At 46.3% G+C, this 19,457-nt stretch overlaps 1 protein-coding gene across 1 annotated transcript; it reads left to right on the top strand.

Moving 5' to 3' along the window:
- Positions 1-300: 300 nt before the first annotated feature.
- Positions 301-17,022, top strand: MICOS10 (mitochondrial contact site and cristae organizing system subunit 10). Its single transcript, XM_041419690.1, has 4 exons — positions 301-422; positions 11,900-11,947; positions 12,547-12,656; positions 16,782-17,022. Exons 1-4 carry the CDS (start codon positions 356-358, stop codon positions 16,788-16,790), a joined length of 234 nt encoding a protein of 77 aa, XP_041275624.1. The 5' UTR covers positions 301-355; the 3' UTR covers positions 16,791-17,022.
- Positions 17,023-19,457: the final 2,435 nt, after the last annotated feature.

The following is a 19,457-nucleotide window of genomic DNA, read 5'->3' as shown; positions in this document are numbered from 1 at the left end:
GGGGGGCGGCGGGCGCGGGCCCAACCCGGGCGCCTGCGAGCAGGGAGGGATGCTGCCATAGCCTGAGGGAGACGAGGACTAACAAGGACACAGCGGGAGCTCTAGACGGAGTCCGGGACGGGCTGGGGACGTGGCGAGCCCGGTCTTAGGGGGGAAATGGCGTTTGGGCCGGCTCCTATGGGAAAAGAGGGGATTTTGGGCCGAGCCCAAGGTCGGGCGCGGCGGCCATGACACCCTCCAGTTGATTACCATGGCAACGACCACGAAATCTCGCGAGATCTGCCGGCGCGGGCGATAGGTGGAGCACCAGGTCTCGCGAGAGTTGCGCGGGGGAGGAGGTGAGGGGACGGGCAACATGGCGTCGGAGGGCGACCTGGGCAGGAAGTGGGACCGGTGTGTGGCAGACTCCGCCGTCAAGCTGGGTAAGGGCGGTACGGACACGGCGGAGCGGGAGGGCCCGGGAAAGAGCGGTGGTGGTCCCCCCGGGCTCCCCGAGCCTGGGAGAGCGGCCGCCGGCGTGTCCCCGCCGCGCGAGGCCCACTGTCCCCCGCCGCCCCTGGTTCGCCTTAGAGCGCTTGTGAGCCCGGGAGGGGCTCAGGGTGTCCGGAGGATCCGCCCTCACCGCTGCCCCCGGCGTCCGGTAGAGCCGGCGGCCCCGGGCCTGGCAAGGTGACCTTGGCCGCGGGCTCGGACCCCTGCCGGGCCCGCTCCCAGTTCTGCGCCCCGGCCCGGCCCCGGCTTACCGCGGTCCGGGCGTGTTTGACCTCTGGCTACTCCCTGTGTTGAAGGTAAGAGGTTTCCGTGGGAAATCTGGGCTCCGTAGGCAATCTGGGAGGCCTCCCGGCTGGAATGAATGAGCGGCGGGCAGGCACGACCGGCTCCTGGCGTGCCGCGACCTCGGCCGCCTTGGGCTTTGCTGCGGCGGTGGGTTTGGAATCGGGCTGTGCACAGCTGCTCTCGCCGCTCCGTGTGCGAGGGGGCTGCGTTTATTAAAAGCGATAGACAGCGTGACACGCTGAGGGCTTTGGCACGTGTCACTTAGTACAGCGTGTGGAGTGTGACATTGAGAAGCGCCGTCCCTGTCCCAGCCCTGTAGTTCTGCCTTTTCGTCAAGCTGGGGAACAGTTCTGTTGGTTTTTTCCCGTGTTTATTTCCTTAAAGTGAGAGTTATGCACGTGCCTCAGTTTTCAGCCGCAGAGCATTGCCGAGGTTTCACTGAGTGCTGTGAGTTTTAGGGGTGCTGGTGGCTGTGGTGGCAGCACCATGCTCACCCTGTGACCGGCTGCAAAGTGACACTGGGCAGAGCTTGTGTCTCCACAAAACGTGTTTACAAATCCAAATGTTCAAATGCAGCGTGTAGAGCAATAACTGCAGTGTCTGACACAAAAGTTATTCGTTCCATGTCGGTGCAGATGTCTCTTTTAGAACCGTAAATAATATCTGGGAAATGTGAATGTTTATTTCTTGTGGCTGCAGTGGCCTTGTGCTTGAAAGCTGATGAGGAACTCGGGGGTTTTAGTTGCCTAATACTTTTCCATTAGAAAAGATGTTTAATAATTTTAAGTAAACTGAAACTTCCATTGTTTATAACAGACCTTTGAAAAGTGTCAAGTGCTCCAGAGCAGTGTTTTTCCGTATGAAATTCTACTCAGGTTTGTCTGACAAACATATCTGGACATGTTTACATTTCCATAGCATTGGTTGCTTTATCATAAAATATTAAGTATGCCAAATTATAAACAAGAACTTGTTCCACGCTGCAGCTGTACATGTCAGAATCCTGTACATCCTCTGCCCTGGAGGCTGAAGGAGGTGGACACGGGGTTGATTTCACAGAATCCCAGAGTGGTTTGTGCTGGAAGGGACTTTACAACTCATCTTGTCCCACCCCTGCCATGGCAGGGACAGCTTCCACTGCCCCAGGCGGCTCCCAGCCCTGCCCAGCCCGGCCTTGTACGCTGCCAGGGATCCAGGGGCAGCCACAGCTGCTCTGGGCACCCTGTGCCAGGGCCTCTTCTTCCTCACAGGGAAGACTTTTTTTTGCATTATCCAATCATATCCTGCCTGTCATTGGGAAGCCATTCCCCCTTGTCCTATCTCTCCAGGCCCTTGCAAACAGTTTCTTTCCCTCTTTCCTGTCAGCTCCCTTCAGGTACTGGAAGGCTGCAATGAGGTCACCCCAAAACCTTCTTTTTTCCAGGCTGAACAATCCCAATTCTCTCAGCCTTTCCTCCCATCAGAGCTGCTCCATCCCTCTGATCTTCTTGGTGCCTCCTCTGGACTCTCTCCAGCAGCTCCAGGTCCTTCCAGGGCTGGGGCAGCTCTGCAGGTGGGGCAGAGGGGCAGAGTCCCCCCTTTCCTGCTGCCCAGGCTGGGGGATCAGCCCAGGGCACGGGGACTTTCTGCCTGGGCCGTGTCCAGCTCTCACCCACAGCACCCCCAGGTCCTCCTCTAGGGCTGCTCCTGATCTCTTCATGCCTCAGCCTGCGCTGATCCTGGGGGCTGTCCTGACCCACGTGCAGCACCTGCTCTTGCTAAACCTCATGGGGTTCCCATGGGCCACTCCTGGAGCCTGCCCAGGTCCCTCTGGACAGCCCTGTCCTTCAGGTGTGTGCAGCCCTTAGCTCAGGGCTTGTCCCCAGCCCTTAGCTCAGTGCCTGTCCCCTCCCCTTAGCTCGGTGCCTGTCCCCATCCCTTAGCTCGGTGCCTGTCCCCTGCCCTTAGCTCAGTGCCTGTCCCCTGCCCCCCTGGCTCTGCAGTGGGCCTTTTGTTTTGATTGGGTGTTTTCCAGCCTGAAGGAGCAACAGAAGAATGAGAACCTGCTTTGCCTTGTGCACTGGGAAAGGCTCTAGTCTGAGGATTCCCAGTGTTGGCTTCACGAGGATGCTGAGGAGAGATCTCAGCCGAATTCGTGTTTTTCATCAGGTTGTCCAAAAAGGTCACGTGTGCTGCATCTCTTTATCTTCCCACCAAACCCAGTGGGGTGGGTGCAGACACGTGTTTCTCTTCGTGTGTGAGGGCACTTTTCTGGTTTGTGTGCTTTTACAATTGATCAGTAGCTGAAGCATTTGTGCTGGCAACCTCCTGTATGAATTGTGTGCTGACAACACACATTTTTCCGTGGTATCCCAGTGGGAATGATTGTTTTCTCTGCAGGGACATTAAAACTGTGAGTGGTTGGGTTGATTTGTTTTGTAATGTTACTGCAAAGTTTGCTGGAGTTTCCAATATAAATTATCAAGGGTGGTTGTTGTACTGAAAAGAAAGAAGGAAAGAAAATAATTTTTTTTACTTGAAGATTTAGTTGTTACATGGGATACAGGATTTGGTAAATGTCTTTTTTTGTCAGACTTTTCCCTTTGGAGGCTGCAATTTCCTTCCCAAACACTCCTTTACATCCTTCCCAAGTGCTACAGCCAGGGAGATCTTCCCAGCCAATGGCTGGGGAAAAACAAACATTGTGATTAGCCCAGTGTTTTCCCATTCCAGACTCTCTAAATAAAGGGAAGCACTACATTTCTGGAGCCTTGCATGCACGATGTTTCCCAGTGTCTGTGAGAGCTGTGGACAGAAAACTCCTGTGGATTAGTTTGAGGGCTGGTGGGACATGGGAAACAGAAAAGGGGAGAAGGGGAGGTAGAACCCCCAGGCTGGCTTTATTAGCAAAAATGTGGTTTAAATTCCAGCTGGGGCTGTGCTGCCTGCCCTTAGCCCATCAGGATTCCCTGTGTAAGTCGGGGTTTGTCCTTAGCTCTGTTTGTAGTTGTGCAATACTGTTTTAGTTGGAGACCAGGCTCCTGAAAAAAACTTGATCTCCTGCCACTAAAACTTCCAAAATAAATATTTATCTTGTGTTGCATCTTTTGAAATGCTGTATTATGTTTTTGAGCTCTTGGTCACTACCTGTGTGGATCTTGTAATTTAGTATTAACTTTTTCCTGTTAGTTCCAAACAGAGGATGTTGTCAGGCGTTGTTAGGACAGGATTTCATTTCAAAGAGTAGGTAAACCTTTTTATGTCTGCTCAGAACATTGAGCCATTGTTAAATGGAGCCTGTGGTCACCTCGTTTTTATTAGCATGATATTTATTTGTTTTGCTAATGATGAGGCTGTATCCAGGTGGTTTTGTTCTCTTCCATTCCAGGTGCAGTTGTGAGCTTGGTGTTTGTGTGCAGAGGACTGGCTTGTGCTTTCTTAGCTGACCAGGGGGTTTCTGATGGAGAATCCAGGTCCTGCTGGCTCTGGCTTTGCACCATCCTCAGGCATTTTCACCCAGGCAGTCATTTAAATAATTTAACTTTCTGTTCCTTTTTTTTCATTCTGATACTGATTTTCCTGCAGAAAAGCTACTTGTTATTTTCTTACAGAAAACTTATTTGTTTGGCATGTGCTAGCAGAGACTTGAACTAGCCTGGCTTTCTTTTCCTTCCCAGCTTGCAAACCTTCCTCAATTCCTGTGTCCTCTCCAGCCTTCACAGCCATTTCTTCCTTTTCATCAGTAGAGCTCTGCAGAGGAGGGGTGATGAAGTAAACACTGCCATGGTCTTCCTCCATCCTGCAGGCTCCAAACCTTGTTCAAAGGGTTGGTTTGTTTGTTTAACTGATTGATAGTTCATGGCTGTTTATTTGGAAGGACAATTACTCACAGAAGATTGACAGAGGTGTATTTTTTTTGTTGTTGTTGAAAGGCTGTAATTTTGGACAAATTATTATTATGTGCTGTTTCCAGGGGACAGAGAGGCAATAAAGAGTAGTGTGGAAGAGAGGGAGGTTTATGTGCCCTCATGCCTTGGTTTGTTTGGAAGCTGTTGTTGTTTTAAATGAGTTGAAGGCTGTAATTTTCCTGATACTGGAAGGTAATCCTAGGGAAGCTGTTTGCTTCTTGACTTGTGTGTGTGAACTTGCTGTGTTGAAGTTAATTTTTTTTTCAGGAGAGAAATGTTTTGATGTATGTCTGTGATTGACCAAAATTCAGCCTGGAAGCTTGTAAATAACTCAGTGTAGTGATTTCATTTTCCTCTAATCCTCTGTTTTGACATCTGAAAATAAAATGCTTCTAATTTCCATTTAATAGGGATTTTTTTTAAGAGAAAAGGGCACTTGGAATTCTGCAACTGTTAACATGATTTCTTCTGCCTTTCATCATCTGGCCTGCTTAAATAGCTGTTCTGTTAATGGCAGGGATGAAATTGTATTGTTTGTGTCGTTTCACAGATTGGATATTTCAGAAAGAATCATTGTATGGATTGCAATGTCAGTATTTTTAAATAATCCTTCACATGGTTATGAACAGGATAAAGTCAGTCTATATAATGATAAAACTTGATTACACTTTCTGAAAACTGGATTAGACTTTGTCTAAATATACAAAAATCCTGAAATTCCTGTTTCAAAGGGTTTTTTTGCTTGCCAGTTGTATCATGGCCATCCAGTCTTAGCTACCAGGCCAGAAGGCTTGTTCCAAACTCCTTTGGGGTTTTGTTTTTAGTGCTGGAGAACATGGATATTATGTGAGCACACAGCTGCATTGTTGTGTGAGCTTTGTTGGAACCCCAAGTTATTTTTCCTGGTTGTACAGAAGATTCAGCTCTACTGGTTGTGTCTTGCAGCAGACCAAGTAGTGTAAATATGAACTGCTCATGGCTCAGGCTGTGCAGGGAGGCAGTGCAGACAACAGAAAATGTTTTCCTTGGAAGAGCTGGGCAATGCTGTTCTGAGAATAGGCTTTTAGTCAAAATCTAACAGCAATTTTTAGTTATGATGTTAGCAGAGCTCTGAATACAATATCCACTTACAAATGAAGGGGGTAATATCTTCTGTTGGAAGAGAAAGACAGGAAACTCTCTAGGAATCCAGGTCTCCTCCTAAGTGCATTATGCCCTGCTGTTCCCTTGGTTGGCTCTGGATGAGTCAGGGAGCTGTGCCCTGCTGGGCTGTGCCCCACCAGCTGTGCCAGCCTGCTCTTGGTGGCCTTTGGGGCAAGAGAACCTGAGAGAAGAGCTGTGGCAATCCAACTGCAGCCTCTGCAAACCCCAGAGCTCCTAAGCTCTGCTCCAGGGGAAATGAGCCCAAAACGCCCCGACTTCCTGAACCTCTGCGTGAGTGCATTGATGAGATGCCAGCTCTGCCTTTTTTGGAGGTGGCATGCAGTGGCAGTGCCCACGGGAAAGAAACTGTAGCCAAGTGATATCCTGAACTTTGGTCCTTGAGAACTTACAGCAGTAGGTGGAAACAAGACTTTGTTTTTTTGTATATCAGAAACAGTTTTCTGAGAAAATTCTTTCAGGGCTGCTGGCACATCCTTGGTGATAATAAATGAATAGTGAGAGGTTTGAGAAGGATCAGGCTCCTTTTCTCTTCACTCCTGCCAGTGAGACACCCCTGAAACTCTTCTTGCTCTCAGTTGCCTCTGCTTCTGAGCTGGGCCAGCAGACGTCAGTACTGGCCAGCCTGTGCTGAGTGGGTGTGAAGCAGCAGCATTGCCAACCCTCACAGCTGGGCTGCAAAAGCCCTGAGAGTGGTGTTTACTCCTGCTAAATCTTTCTTTTCAGCTATGTTACTGTTTTTATTAGCAGAACATGTAACTGCAGTAAGACAAGGTAATGTTTCCTGTCAGAGGGGTGTTTTCTGTGTTATGGGAATATTGCTGATTTTTTATCCAGGAGCTTCTAAAGCAAGCACAGTCCTGGTTTGTCTAAAAGCTTGGTGCATCACTGATCTCAGAATGCCAGAATGGTTTGGGGTGGGAGGCATCTAAAGCTCATCCAGTCCAACCTGGCCCTGGACACTTCCAGGGATGGGGCAGTTCCAGCTTCCCTGGGAAATGTGTGCCGGGACCTCCGCGCCTTCACAGGGAGCTTGTGCTGTGTCATCACAGAGCAGCTTCCACTCCTGTCCCCCTTTTAAAGGGGGAGAAAACGTTTGTGCCCTCAGGTCTCACAGTTCACTCAGCAGTCTGTGGTGTGAGGGTGAAGTTTCTGGTGCAGTGTCACTGTGGTTCCTTGGGACACCACAGACCCTTGCTGCTGCTGCCTGTGCCTCTGCAGCAGTGCTGGTATTTACCTTTGAGCAGCACTTGACCTGACCCTGAGTGCTTAAGGGTGAAAACAACCCCTGAAAGCATGTTGGGATTTTTGAGTATAGTGATATTTGGATATTAATAGTTTGTTATTCCAGTTTTTCTCTGTTACTACAGTCAGATGCTAGTATAAAACAAAACTCTTTTCTTCTGCTTCTTTCTTGAGTACTTAGTATATAATTTCACTGTGTTTTCTTCTAATGTCCATGCTCATTTTTCTGTCTGCTCTGCAAACAGTCCACACCACAGGGGAGACGGGAATGAAAGCTTCAAAGTTGGTGTTTGAAGAAAATCTGATTCCTGCCACTAAGACCTTGCAAAGAGTCTGCTTAAAATTAATTCCCTCCGTAAATAAGTGATTTCATGGTCTTGGATTTCGAACTGGTGCTGAGTGCTGCCCTGTGAAGGCCCTGGTGTATGAAGGCAACTTCCCTCCACATTTTTACAAAGCAATTCTTTATGTATCTTGTCAGAGTGGGATTGGAGGCTGAAGCTTTCCGTTTTGTATTAGTGTGTGTGGAATGGCAAAGGAAAAGAACAGTTTTCATTTTGGGATTAAGTAATTGAAAACCTTCCAGCTGCTATAGTAACAGCAGCACATCTGCCAGATGTCAATGAGCATATTTTAATCCTTCTATTTTAAGTTTCAAGCTATTGAAGCAAAGTACATCTAGGTGTGGCTGTGTTAGTAGCTGCCTCAGCCTGTAGCTACTTGGGTAGCCTAGGAAAGAACCGTGTAATATCACTGTTGGAGTGACTGCTGATTAAATTTATAGAAAAGCTTTTCCCAGATGTTCTTATGGGGAAGGAGCCCGTCCTGAAGATTTGTGTTTCTCTCTGAGACACTTTTATGATGTCCTGTTGGGTATACAGCGTGTGCTCTCCTGCGTGTCAGATTGATTGGAGGTACCAGGACGTTTTTCTTGGAAGGTGTAAGAGCCAAAAAAGGAGAAAGAAAAAGTAGTGTTGCCTGGGCTTGCTGCCTAATGCCAATTCCGTGTGGCTGTGCTGCATGGTGGGGAGCAGGGCTGAGGTGTCCACACAAGTGTCCTGTCCCCTGTTGACACTGTAAATGAGTTTAGGCTGGAGTGATGAATGTGGGGTGGAAGAGGCTGTTTTTCTAGTTAAACATTTTAAACTGTCAGAGAAGGTGAAAAATGGGTTGTACTCTTTCCTGTGGCCCTTTCCTCCAAAGAGTCTGTCAGGCAAGAAAGGGAGGGAAAATGTGCCTGGTGTGGATCAAGCCCTTTGCTTTTCCATGTTCGTTTGTTTTTATTGTAAGATAAACCTTTCATGTTTTATTGTTATGAAGTTAAAGCCTGGCCTAGAGGTGCTGATCTTTAGGAGGAACAGCTGGAGCGTCCCCTGGTCAGGTGGGAGGCTCTTTGAAGCGACATGTTGCCTCTTCGAGGGGAAATGGAGCATGTGAGAACTTAAACCTGTAAAACTCATCACCAGCTCTGCCATTGTTTATCTCTGGTGTAACTTTATATAGAATTAAAGTGAAATGCTTTGCTTTGCTCCCGAGGCAAGATGGTTTTGCTCCCCCTTGGTCTTGGAGACACAGGAAATGACCACATAACCACAAATACTTTCTAGTGGAATGAAGATGAGTGACAAACTTCCCGCAGAAAGAGGTTCTTAACCAGACAGGCTAAGGAATTAAATGTAGCTGAAGGCTCTGGTTTTAAGTTAAAACCAACTTCTAACTGTTCAACCCAAGTAGAAAAGAGCAAATGCTGTACGTGCAGTGGCTGGTGTGAGGGGCAGAGCTGGTGTTCCCAGTGGACAGGGCATTGTGATCACAATGGCTTTGAGCACAGGCTGTGCCTTAGTCAGGAGAGGAGTGACCAAAGCTGCCTGTGAGATTAGGAAAGCTAAGGTGCTTTACTGGCTTTGTTTCTCAAGTTGCCTTCTTGCACAGAAGGCCAGAACCCATTAGCTGTCAGATCTCCTCCTTCACTTCTCTGTAGCATTTTCATTACTTAAAGCAAGGTCTTAGCTATCTTGCCATCAATTTTTGGTACTCGTTGTCACCGTAGACTCCTTACAGCTGGAGTAAAGTGCAGTGATAGCCTCTAAAATTGCACCAAAATGCATTTGCATGAAGAAGAACAATCCCTTTAAACAAGCTGCTTCAGAAAAAGCTTTCTTAAGACAGTTTTTCCTAAGTCAGTCATGCTGCACCACATCTGTTTAACAGTGGTGTTGGGGTGGGGGAAGGCCTAGTTTGTGTTTTAGACTTAGTCTGAATTGCAGTTGACATAAATAATAAATTCTTCACCTTTTAAGTGTATCCTGTAGCTTCCCCCATGGCCAACAGGAAGCAGCATTGATGGCATGTGAGTGCAGCCCTTACAGAGGGGCTGTAATGTGAGAGAACATCTGAAGGAGGTGAAGAGAGTACGAGATAATGATAATTTCTGTAAGTAAATGGAAAGAAACTGTATTAATTATAGCTGCTTCCTTAGTGCAGGGTTGTGTTAAGACAAGACAGGAAGCAGTTCACCACCAGGCTGGTGAGAAGAATGTGGGTTTGACTGGTAAAATGGAAAATGTGCTGACATGAGAAACTGCCCAGGCTGTGCATGGAGATGATGCAGGATTTGTCATCCTGTAAATCATTTCTCATTGATTAGCTAAGCTGTTTGGATTGGCAGAGGGGGTCTTCCCAGGGACAGGAAGCATAGGACAAGGATTGCTCCCTCGTGGCAGGGCTCCTGAGCTGGGCACTTCAAACAGTCCTGGTGCTGTCTGAGCAGAGAGAATCCCCACCAAGTCCTCATGAGCTCTGAACAGCCCAAAGCAAAGCAGCTCAGTGGGCTGTAGGAACGGGCTGGCAGAGGATGCAGCCGGGCTGCCAAGCGGGATGGATCCTGGCAGGCAGTAATTGCCCTTGATGGCATGAGCACTGCCAGAGCCAGCAGCAGCTGGACCACAGCACAGGCAGGGCAGGGAGGCTCTGCTGGGGGCTAGAGGCTGAGCTGTGCCTCCGAGGGAGGCCTGATGTCTCTTCCAGGCTGCGGGTGAGCATTGCTCTGTGCATGGCTCTGAGCGAGCTGCTCCAAGGAGTGTCTCTTACTGTCTGAAAGGCACAGAGCCCTGAGGCTCTGAGCAGACACCTAAGGATCCCCGATTTTCCCTTAGCTGTGCAAATGATCAGGGTGAAAACCTGACCTTCAGTGCAGCACTCGGGCTCTGAAATGTCTGGGGGAGTTATGTCACGATGGCTTGGCGGCGGTCAAAGCTCTTCCTGCATGTTTTGTAAGCCTACTCCGAAGTTGTAATGACCTGGTAAAGTAGTTACCTCTGGCACAACTGAAAATCTGCAGTAAAATGCAAAGGGTTTTCAAACCAACTGCCTTTTCCAGCTCTCAGTAAATACAGAGAGTAGAGTTGTAACAGAGAGTGAATGTGGGGCGCTTTGCTCAGATCATGTTTGCTTACCTCTGTCCTAATATTCAGGTAATATTCCTAATATTACCTATGTCCTAATATCATCACCAAAAAATGTGGGATGCTCAGTTAAGTACAGGGTGGTGCATCCTAATGTACTGAGGATGTCAAGTATTCTTTGAGTAATCTGTTCTTCAATAGAAACTATCAATATATTTTTTACAAGGAAAAAATATGAAGAGCACAAGGAAACTCAAAAAAAAAAAAAAAGAAACAGCATCCTGTATGCCACGAGAGTACAGGATTCCTTGGCATTGTTCTGTACTCATCCCACTTACTAATGTGTTCAACAGCATCATATGCTTTTAGGAATATGAAAAAAGGATGTCTTTTAATTAACAAACTCATAATATTTAATTTCTTGTATTGAAAGGAGGGAGTTGCAACCTATAACAGGATGTGTTTGCTGCAAAATAAACCTGAAGCTGTTGGTTTGGTTTTTTATGAGGATGTGCATGACTGATTTATTTTCTTTTTTCAAACTTTCGTACTTCCGTGCCTTACCTAAAATTCTTCTCTTCAGTGGACATGATTAAAGGTAGAATTTGCCCAGTCAGCTGCAAGTTTTCACTGTGATATTTGTTGGGTCTTGAGAGGAGTTTTGCAGACTTGCCTGACGTCTTACACAAAATCATAAGCTCACCTTCCAAGGAAAGCAAAAAATTATTCTTAAATATGCCGAGTTTTTTTAGTGGCGCTAAATAATTTTGTTTCAACTGCTGCAGTTATTTCAGTGTATAATATAAGGATGTGAAAAGTCATTCATTCCTAATGTGTTTAAATATGCTCCATAATGAATGTTGTGGATGTGAAAGATAAGCAGCCTGGAGCTTTCTTTGTAAGGTATAGGGTAACACAAAGCTTCAAAGTTCTGCTGCCCTCGGGCACACATTGAAGCACTTAAAGCAGTGAGATAAACGAAATACAATGAGATATTCATCTGCAGAATCTGAAGCTCAAGGACACAATAAGTTTTCATTTAAAGTGTTTCTCATTTACTGACAATGAGCCAAATAAATTTTAATTCCACATTGTAGATGGTGACAGAAATTCAGGAACTTTCCCTAGGATGAGAGTCTGTTTTTTTCCCCAGGTATTTCTGATAATGTACTTATTACATATGTTGAGATTCTAATGTGAATTAGCTGCTTACAGTTACTTAAGAAAACAAGAATTGTTTTTTTCAGATTTGTTATGTAATAACTCTCTGGTTTGGTGTCTGAAATAACATGTAGCTGGGTAGTCATAGTCTGATGTTCACAGTCTGATATTCCTCAGTTGGAATAAAGACTTACTGTAAAGAACTAGATAATTTTCCATTACTTTGCTTTATCTTTGTTCTCACTGCTGCATTTCTTCTTACAGGTGCTGGATTTGGATTAGGAATTGTTTTCTCAGTCATCTTCTTCAAAAGTAAGTACACTGCATTAATCTTGGCTGCCTGGCTTCCCACTGTCCATCTGTTGTAGGTGCAGCTAGAAGCCTGTGAGGCACATAGAAGTTAATCAGCTTGTTAGACCAATTCTTCCATTGTTTGGCCTGTCTTTTCCATTGAAATGGAGTTCCCAAAACTTCTTGCTGTTGTGTAACAAGGTTGTTATCCATGGCACCTCCCTGAGCTCCTCCTGTGCTCAGCTCACATCCTGGAATGGCAGGAGAGCCTGAGCCAAATCACTGGAGCCGTGTGTCTGGACATCAGTTTGTGCCAGCCTCACCTTCTAGTTCTTCAGCTGTGCTTTAAAACAGAATAACTTTAATAATACCTTTAATAATACCTAATAACTTTAATAATACCAAGTAATACCTTGAATTCAGACATTACTCTGTTAAATTCTAAACACTTGTTACTGTTACTCTTATTCTGTGGTGGGCTGGTTTGGAGGATTTTATAACTTGAAAATGTCTAGAATGAATCTTCTAGTAATTTGTTCTTTCTTGGTGCTTATAGAACAACATATAACAAACAGCTTTCCTTGACTTCACCTTTTCCTCTGTACTTGCCTCTTCCACAGGAAAGACATGGCCTATTGCGTTTGGGTCAGGGATGGGGTTAGGAATGGCTTATTCCAATTGTCAACACGACTTCCAGTCTCCATATCTTCTCCATGGTAAATTTGTAAAAGTAAGTATCAACACATCTGGTTTGACACAGGCCCAACACCAGGTACCCAGGAAAGCCTGGATTACCTTCCCCTGTCACAGCTGGGCAGAGGAAAGGGGAAAAAATTAACAAAAGGTTCATGAGTTGAGATAAGGACCGTGAGAAAAACATTTCAAGGGCAAAACAAGTTCAACTTAAAGTTGCACAGTGAATTTATTACTAACAAAATCAGAGGAAGATAATGAGAAGTAAAATAAGGCCTTGAAACCCTTTTTTCCTCCCAGCCCCTCCCTCCTTCCCACTGACAGTGCAGGGGCCAGGAGGGTGGGGATCTTGGTCAGTTCATCACCCGAGGTTTTCTTCCCTTGCTCTGGGAGAAGAGTCCTTCCCCTGGGAGACCCTGGGGTCCCTCCCACGGGAGACAGTTCTCCACAAACTTCTCCAGTGTGGGTCCATTGTCATGAGCAGCAGTCCTACCAAAATTGCTGCAACGTGAGTCCCTCCCATGGGTAAACAGTCCTGAAACTGCTGCAGCATGGGTCACTCTTCCATGGGGTGCAGTCCTCCAAGGACAGGCTGCTCCAGCCTGGGAGCAGGGACCCTCTCCCCACAGGGGTCTTCCACTGGAACACAGCCTCCTCCAGGCATCCACCCACTGCAGTGTGAGCACCTCTGCCGTGGGCTGGGGGTGGATCTCTGCATCCCCAGGGATCCCCGTGGGCTGTGGGTGGATCTCTGCATCCCCAGGGATCCCCGTGGGCTGTGGGTGGATCTCTGCATCCGGGGGTTGGGGTGGATCTCTGCATCCCCCAGGGATCCCCGTGGGTGGATCTCTGCATCCCCCAGGGATCCCCAGGGGCTGGGGGTGGATCTCTGCATCCCCAGGGATCCCCATGGGCTGGGGGTGGATCTCTGCATCCCCAGGGATCCCCATGGGCTGCAGGGACACAGTTGCTCCAGCCTGGCCTCACCACGGCTGCAGAGGAATCTCAGCTCCAGCCCCTGGAGCAGCTCCTCCCCCTCCTTCTCCACTGACCTTGGTGAAGAAAAGCTGTGCACCTTTGTTCTGATGTTCTTCTTAAATCTGTTGTCACAGAGGCATTCCCATCATCTCTAATTGGCTCAGCCCTGGCCAGCAGCATGCCCCTCTTCAGAGCCAGCAGGGATTGACTCTGCTGGACATGAGAAGCTTCCAGCAGCTTCTCACAGAAGGCACCTCTGTGGCCTCCCTACTACCAAAAAACAGGCTGTGCAAAACCAACACACAATGCTAGCTACCATTGGTTGGTAACTACTTTATTATAAATCAGATTATGCATTTACATGGATATTCCTCCGCCTTTCCCAGAGGTGTGCTAGTAGGAAGAAACTTGTGCTGCCAAAGCTGGAATGTTACCCTGTTCTTTAATATCTGGTGTGTTTAACAGTAAATTTACTAGACTGAATACATGGAATTAGTTTAACAGATCCTGCAGGTAGCTTTTCCCACAAGCTGAAAACACAATAAAAATACATGTCAGAAAAGCAGAAAAACTAAACTAATATTTAAGGTTCTTCAGACTTTAAAAGACACGAGCTGGGAAGAAACTGAGAGTCACGTCAGGGAGATCTGCCTGTGGAAGTAGATCTTTGATCTTCTGTTGGGTTTTGGGGTTTTTTTTTTCAATATGAAAACACTGATCACTTGTAAGTTTTGTGGCTTGTTTGTCTGCATAATAATGTAGTAAGTCTGGGAAAAAATGTACCTTGTAAGCAGTTTTGAAGAGGATAATTTTAATGAGTTCAGTATTAACACTGAAGTAAAATACTTTAAAATATTTTACCATACTAAAGTAAAATTTTTAAGAATAGATTTATTAGCATGAACCATTTGTGCACAAATGGCTGGCTGCAGTGCACCAGTCCACAAATGGACTCCATTAGTGTTTTCTTAATTTCTTCATGTGTCAGAGCTGGGCCTGTTCTCATGGTAATTTATCACTGTGGCACCTGGAAACAAAAGGAATGTGTGTGTGTGTTTTGGATCCAGAGAGCCATGGCCTGGTTAAATGGTTTCAGTGCCACTGGTGGCCAGGCATCACCAGGACATGTTTACAGTTACTTTAGCACTTCAGAAAGTACTGAGGTAAAATATCTGCCAGGAGCTTCTGATGCAGGACACAGAGTGCAGAAATCCCTCCTGTATGGCTCCTCTGCCTGCTGCAGGAGGCCTGCAGGCATTTCCAGGCTTCTCCTGGTGCTTGTAGAGCTGCAAGTTGAGCCCAGTTCTCCTTGACTGACTGACAGATGAGCTTTTGCCAGCCTTCTGCAGCCCTAGCAGATATACCTGCTTACAAATATTCTCTCCAGCTGCCTGTTAAAGGCAAATAGTAACAAGATTCCCCAACAAATAAATTCTTTGGAGAGCAGTATAGAGAAACTTGACTTCTGTGCAGCTGATCAGCATTGCCAGCTACTGCCCAGAATCAAAAATCTGTGGCTCTTCTGGCTGGATGTGTTAACATTAAAATGTGTTAGCACTCCACACCATCCTGAGGGTGTTCCTTCAGTTTATGTCTCCAAAAAAAAGCTGGAGTGGCACATCTGTGGCTTCATGTGAGTGAGAAATGCACTGCTCACGTGTTCTGAGAGAGCATTTTTCATTCAGGGATGCTTGCTGCTAGGGATGTTGGGCAGCAGAAAACAGAGTCCAGTCACCCTAGGAAGGGATTTTCTTTGGATTGAGGACTAATCTGGAGCAGGGTGGTCCTTGGGAGCATGAGGTAACTGGAAGGACACTTAGGTGCCTGCATGGCACAAGACAAATACTTTGCAGTGCACTGTCTTCATGACTTTCTCTGGCACAAAGAGGCTGAGAGAGGGAAAACACAGAAGAAGCTATCTAATGGTTAATGTCATTAATTCCCTCCCAAATGTCATGTCCTGGGTAATGGCTCCAGGGTTGTTATTACAAGAAAGTGATTTCATTTCTCTTGGTTAGGAACATGGAAGATATTGTTGCATTATCACTCATCTGGTTTTTTTTCCTAGAAAAGTTTGTTATAATGAAACTTTGTAGGATTTCATTTACAAAACTGAGTTCTGTTCAAATGCTAACTTGTCAAAATGATAGAATCTGCAAAAAAAAAATCAGCTTTATTAGAGGGAAATGTAACACAGATTAACTTGGTCAAAATTATTTCTAGTTTTCTGAACCTGTCAAGTTCACAGGATCACAGGAGAGCTCGAGTTGGAAAGGACTGCAGGGAGGTCATGGGGGTTAGCTGTGAGGTCAGACCAGGTTACTCAGCTCTTTACCCAGTTGGGATTGTTGATTCTTCAGGATCAAGTTCTTAATTCTGAGTCCTGAGTCAAAATGAGAGAGGACAGAGGACCTTCAAGATACTGAATAATGAGGAGATGTCATGGTGACTTTGCAGCTGTTGTGGCTGTAACTTGGATCTTCACACTGCCCATCCTTTGGGTTAGAAATTCCATCATGAAACCCCAACACCAGTGCAGGAGCCATTCATCTAGACCAAAAGAAGACTTACAGTGCAGAAGGGTTCTAATTTGTGGTCAGAATACTCTGAGGCTTTTTAAGTAATTTGACCAAGTGGTTTTCACTGTGACTTCAGCAGAACTTAAAATCAACATGTCACAATTATTTCAACGCTTAAAATGCTATGGCTGTGACTGACACAACCTAAATTGCCTTGCAAAATGGAAAATATCCTAGTTTTCAGGTTATTTAGCCTGTATTGTCACCCAAACCTCCCAGTCCTGTACTTTGATAGGAATGTGGATTTGTATTCATGTGCAAGAACACAAGAAAGCAACTGCAGCCTTTCCTCTTGGTCTTTGTGGCTTTGATTTCAGCCTTATTTCTCTTCAGCATGTGAAGAGTTAACTTGACCAGTAATGTGGGGGTTTTTGAAGTACCCAGTTTGTCAGAATGGAGGGTTATGCCTGAAAACATGGCATACTTCTGGCATGAAAATAGCTGCTTAATTCCTCCATATACAGCTTGCTTTAGCAAAGGATGAAAATGCTCCCTTACCCTCTGGAAATGTTACAGAGCTCCATGACTTGCTTTACATCCTGCAGCACCTTCCATGTAAGGAACCCAAATGGCTTTTTAATCATATAAGCCTTCTTGCTTTACAGGAACAGTGACTAATGGCTGAGACTATCCCAGTGGGAAGGAAGGAGAAATCAATGATTATTCCTCAGGAATACTGAAGTGCCCCTGGAATAAGCCAACATTCTTCAGTAACGATCACCAGTAACTCTTTATACTCCAACAAACTGTTTCTGTCTATGAAACAAAGTTCTGTTGCTTGTTTTGTATCGTGTCTGAAAAGTGCGAGGAAGAGCTCTTCTGGGAAATAAATAAAAGAAAAATGGCCTTCTCTGGTGTGTTGACTTTGTATGTGAGTGAGAGAGAGGGAGAATGGAAGGAGAGAGCTTCATTTGGAGTAGCCAGCAGCTGGGACCACCTGGGCCACTGGGAGATCTGCTCAGCAAAGCCAGCCATCCTCCCCACTCCTGAGAGCAACCCCCATCCAGCATCCAGTTCAAAGAAGCATTCCCACCTCATAAATCACCCACTAGACCCCTGCTGCTTGTGTCGGTGTTTGGAGAGGAATATAAATACTCCTATGTCCTGTTTGTACAGTTGCCCTTTAAAATTGGAATTCTGTCCTCTCAGAAGAGGCAGAATCCAAACGGGTAAATCCAAACTGTGTGATGGATGCAGCAAGGCCCTGCTGTCTCTTGTAGCTTTGGGTCATGGAGTGACCCTGTTTGAAACTTCCCAGGATGGAGGGTGAGTTAAACACATCCTCGTGCCATCTGGCTCTCAGCTTACCCTTTCGGCTGATTGTTTTTGCACCCCTCTTCTGTGGGAGAACAGAGAGGTTTCAGTGTCTGGCAGTGGGTCACAACTACTTAAAGCTCTTCATTGCCTTGGCAAGACACTGCTCCAGGCACTCCCTTCTTTACATCCACCCCAGTCCTTGAGCTGCCTTGTTGGCACGTTGTCTGCTGCTCTTCCCCTGGCTCAGAAGCTTGTCTGCGCTGCTTCTTTACTCAGCACCGTGCTCTAGCTATGGAGACGACTCTCGAGGATCTCTTTTCTTTGTCCCACGCTTGTGTGTTGTCCATGTAGCACAAGGAGTGAGTGCACGTCTCAAGAGGGAGGGGAATGGCGTAGGTTGATGCAGAACTTGCCTTTACTGAAAGCCTGTTGTGCTGCACGGTGAGTGCTGCTAGATGGAAAGTGACAGAACAGCTCCTCCTATTTTGCACAGCAAACAGGAGAAAGGAAAACAAGTTGTGTGATGGCTGTTTTTTAAACCATGCCAGGAAAGGAAGGGGATGGGCTGAGGGGTAAGCTGGAGTTCAGAGGGCTTGAGAAACTCCTTATCTTCCAGGCCTGAGGTGTGCGTGCTGCAGCCCTGCATCCACACCTGTCCTGGGCGCTGCTCTGTGGATCCTGCGCTCTGGAGGAACGTGTTGAGCTGTGCCCAGAATCAACAGACGCTGAGGAGCTCGCCTGGAGCAAAGGACTTGTGAAATAAAATAGCTCCAGTGCCAGAGCAGCATTAAGATTGTCAGAGCATGATACCATCCAGGACCATTGCTCCAGCATGTCCTTGTTTTTCCACCTCCTCCCTTGCCGGACTGCATTCACCAGTCAGGTCAAAACAGCTTATTGAAAACAGGATATCTTTCTTTCTTCCCAATTTTGAATCATTTTATCCAGCCCCAATTTTTAATTTGAACTATGTACTTTGGAGCCATAGCTCCTCTGTGGTTTGGAAAGGGGTTTTATTGAGTTCTCTGTGTGTGTGCTGCAGTCTGGGAAGCCAGTGGGATCTGCTGGAGAGAGGAGCACCAGCCTGGGTAAGACCCAGGAGAACCAAAGGTGGTGGCAGCACCGCACGTAGCGACTGTCAGCGTGCAGAGAAAGCCTCAGCTCCTGCTCTGTTGTTCAGGCTGATGATGAGTTCCATTTTTATTTGGTGTCCCTGGTAACGAGTCATCCTGTCCTTACATGCTCTGCTCCAGCTCAAATGGGACTTCCTAGAGTTAATTCTTACCAGGGCTGCGTGGTCTGTGATCAGGTGGTTCTTCTGGCCCTGAGACTCCAAGATATCCGTTGTAGGTATCAATTCCCAGTGTGTCCTTTACTGCTGGAGTGACAACAATCAGAACAAAGGTGTTCAAGTCAACATGGCTGAGCGTGGAAAAAATCAATTCTAAAAGTGGAATTTAAATTTGTCATTGCTCTTTAAATAGAGTAAAAGCTTTTGGTTTTCTTCACAGCTGCCTTGCTTCTTGTTGCCTGTGTTAATGTATATGTATATATGTATATGCACATATAACTACCACGTGAAGAGTCTGTATCTGTTTTGCTTTATTTAATTAAAGATGTATTATCCCAAACCTATTTTTGAACCTGTCCATGTAAGCTGTGCAAAATATGTTCTTGTGAGGACAGGTCTCCTTTTTCCTTCTGTGGGAAGGAGCCTGTACCCTTCCCAGCTGAGGCTGGAGTAGGAATGGTTTCCTGCCGCTTAATTTCTAATTGCATAAATGGAAGGGGGAAAAGTGGAAATTTTAAGTACCTAAAGGCATGTTAAATTTAGTATAATACACTCATCTGGAAACTATCACATTTTTCCTTCTTTCTTAAGCCTGCTGAAATCATTGCTTCGTCTGTGGCGTGATTTGGATTGGGACCAAAAAGTGCAAACAAGATAGGGCTGAAAAAGGCAGGTGTCCCTACCCAAACTTAATGAGACCTTTTAGGAGAGAACTTGTATCCCAATTGTAACT

The sequence above is a fragment of the Onychostruthus taczanowskii genome, unplaced genomic scaffold (assembly GCF_017590055.1).
Source record: "Onychostruthus taczanowskii isolate IOZ18803 unplaced genomic scaffold, ASM1759005v1 scaffold61, whole genome shotgun sequence".
Lineage (NCBI taxonomy): Eukaryota > Metazoa > Chordata > Aves > Passeriformes > Passeridae > Onychostruthus > Onychostruthus taczanowskii.
Note: the sequence above shows the minus strand (reverse complement) of the source record. Positions and strands in the feature narration are given on the sequence as shown.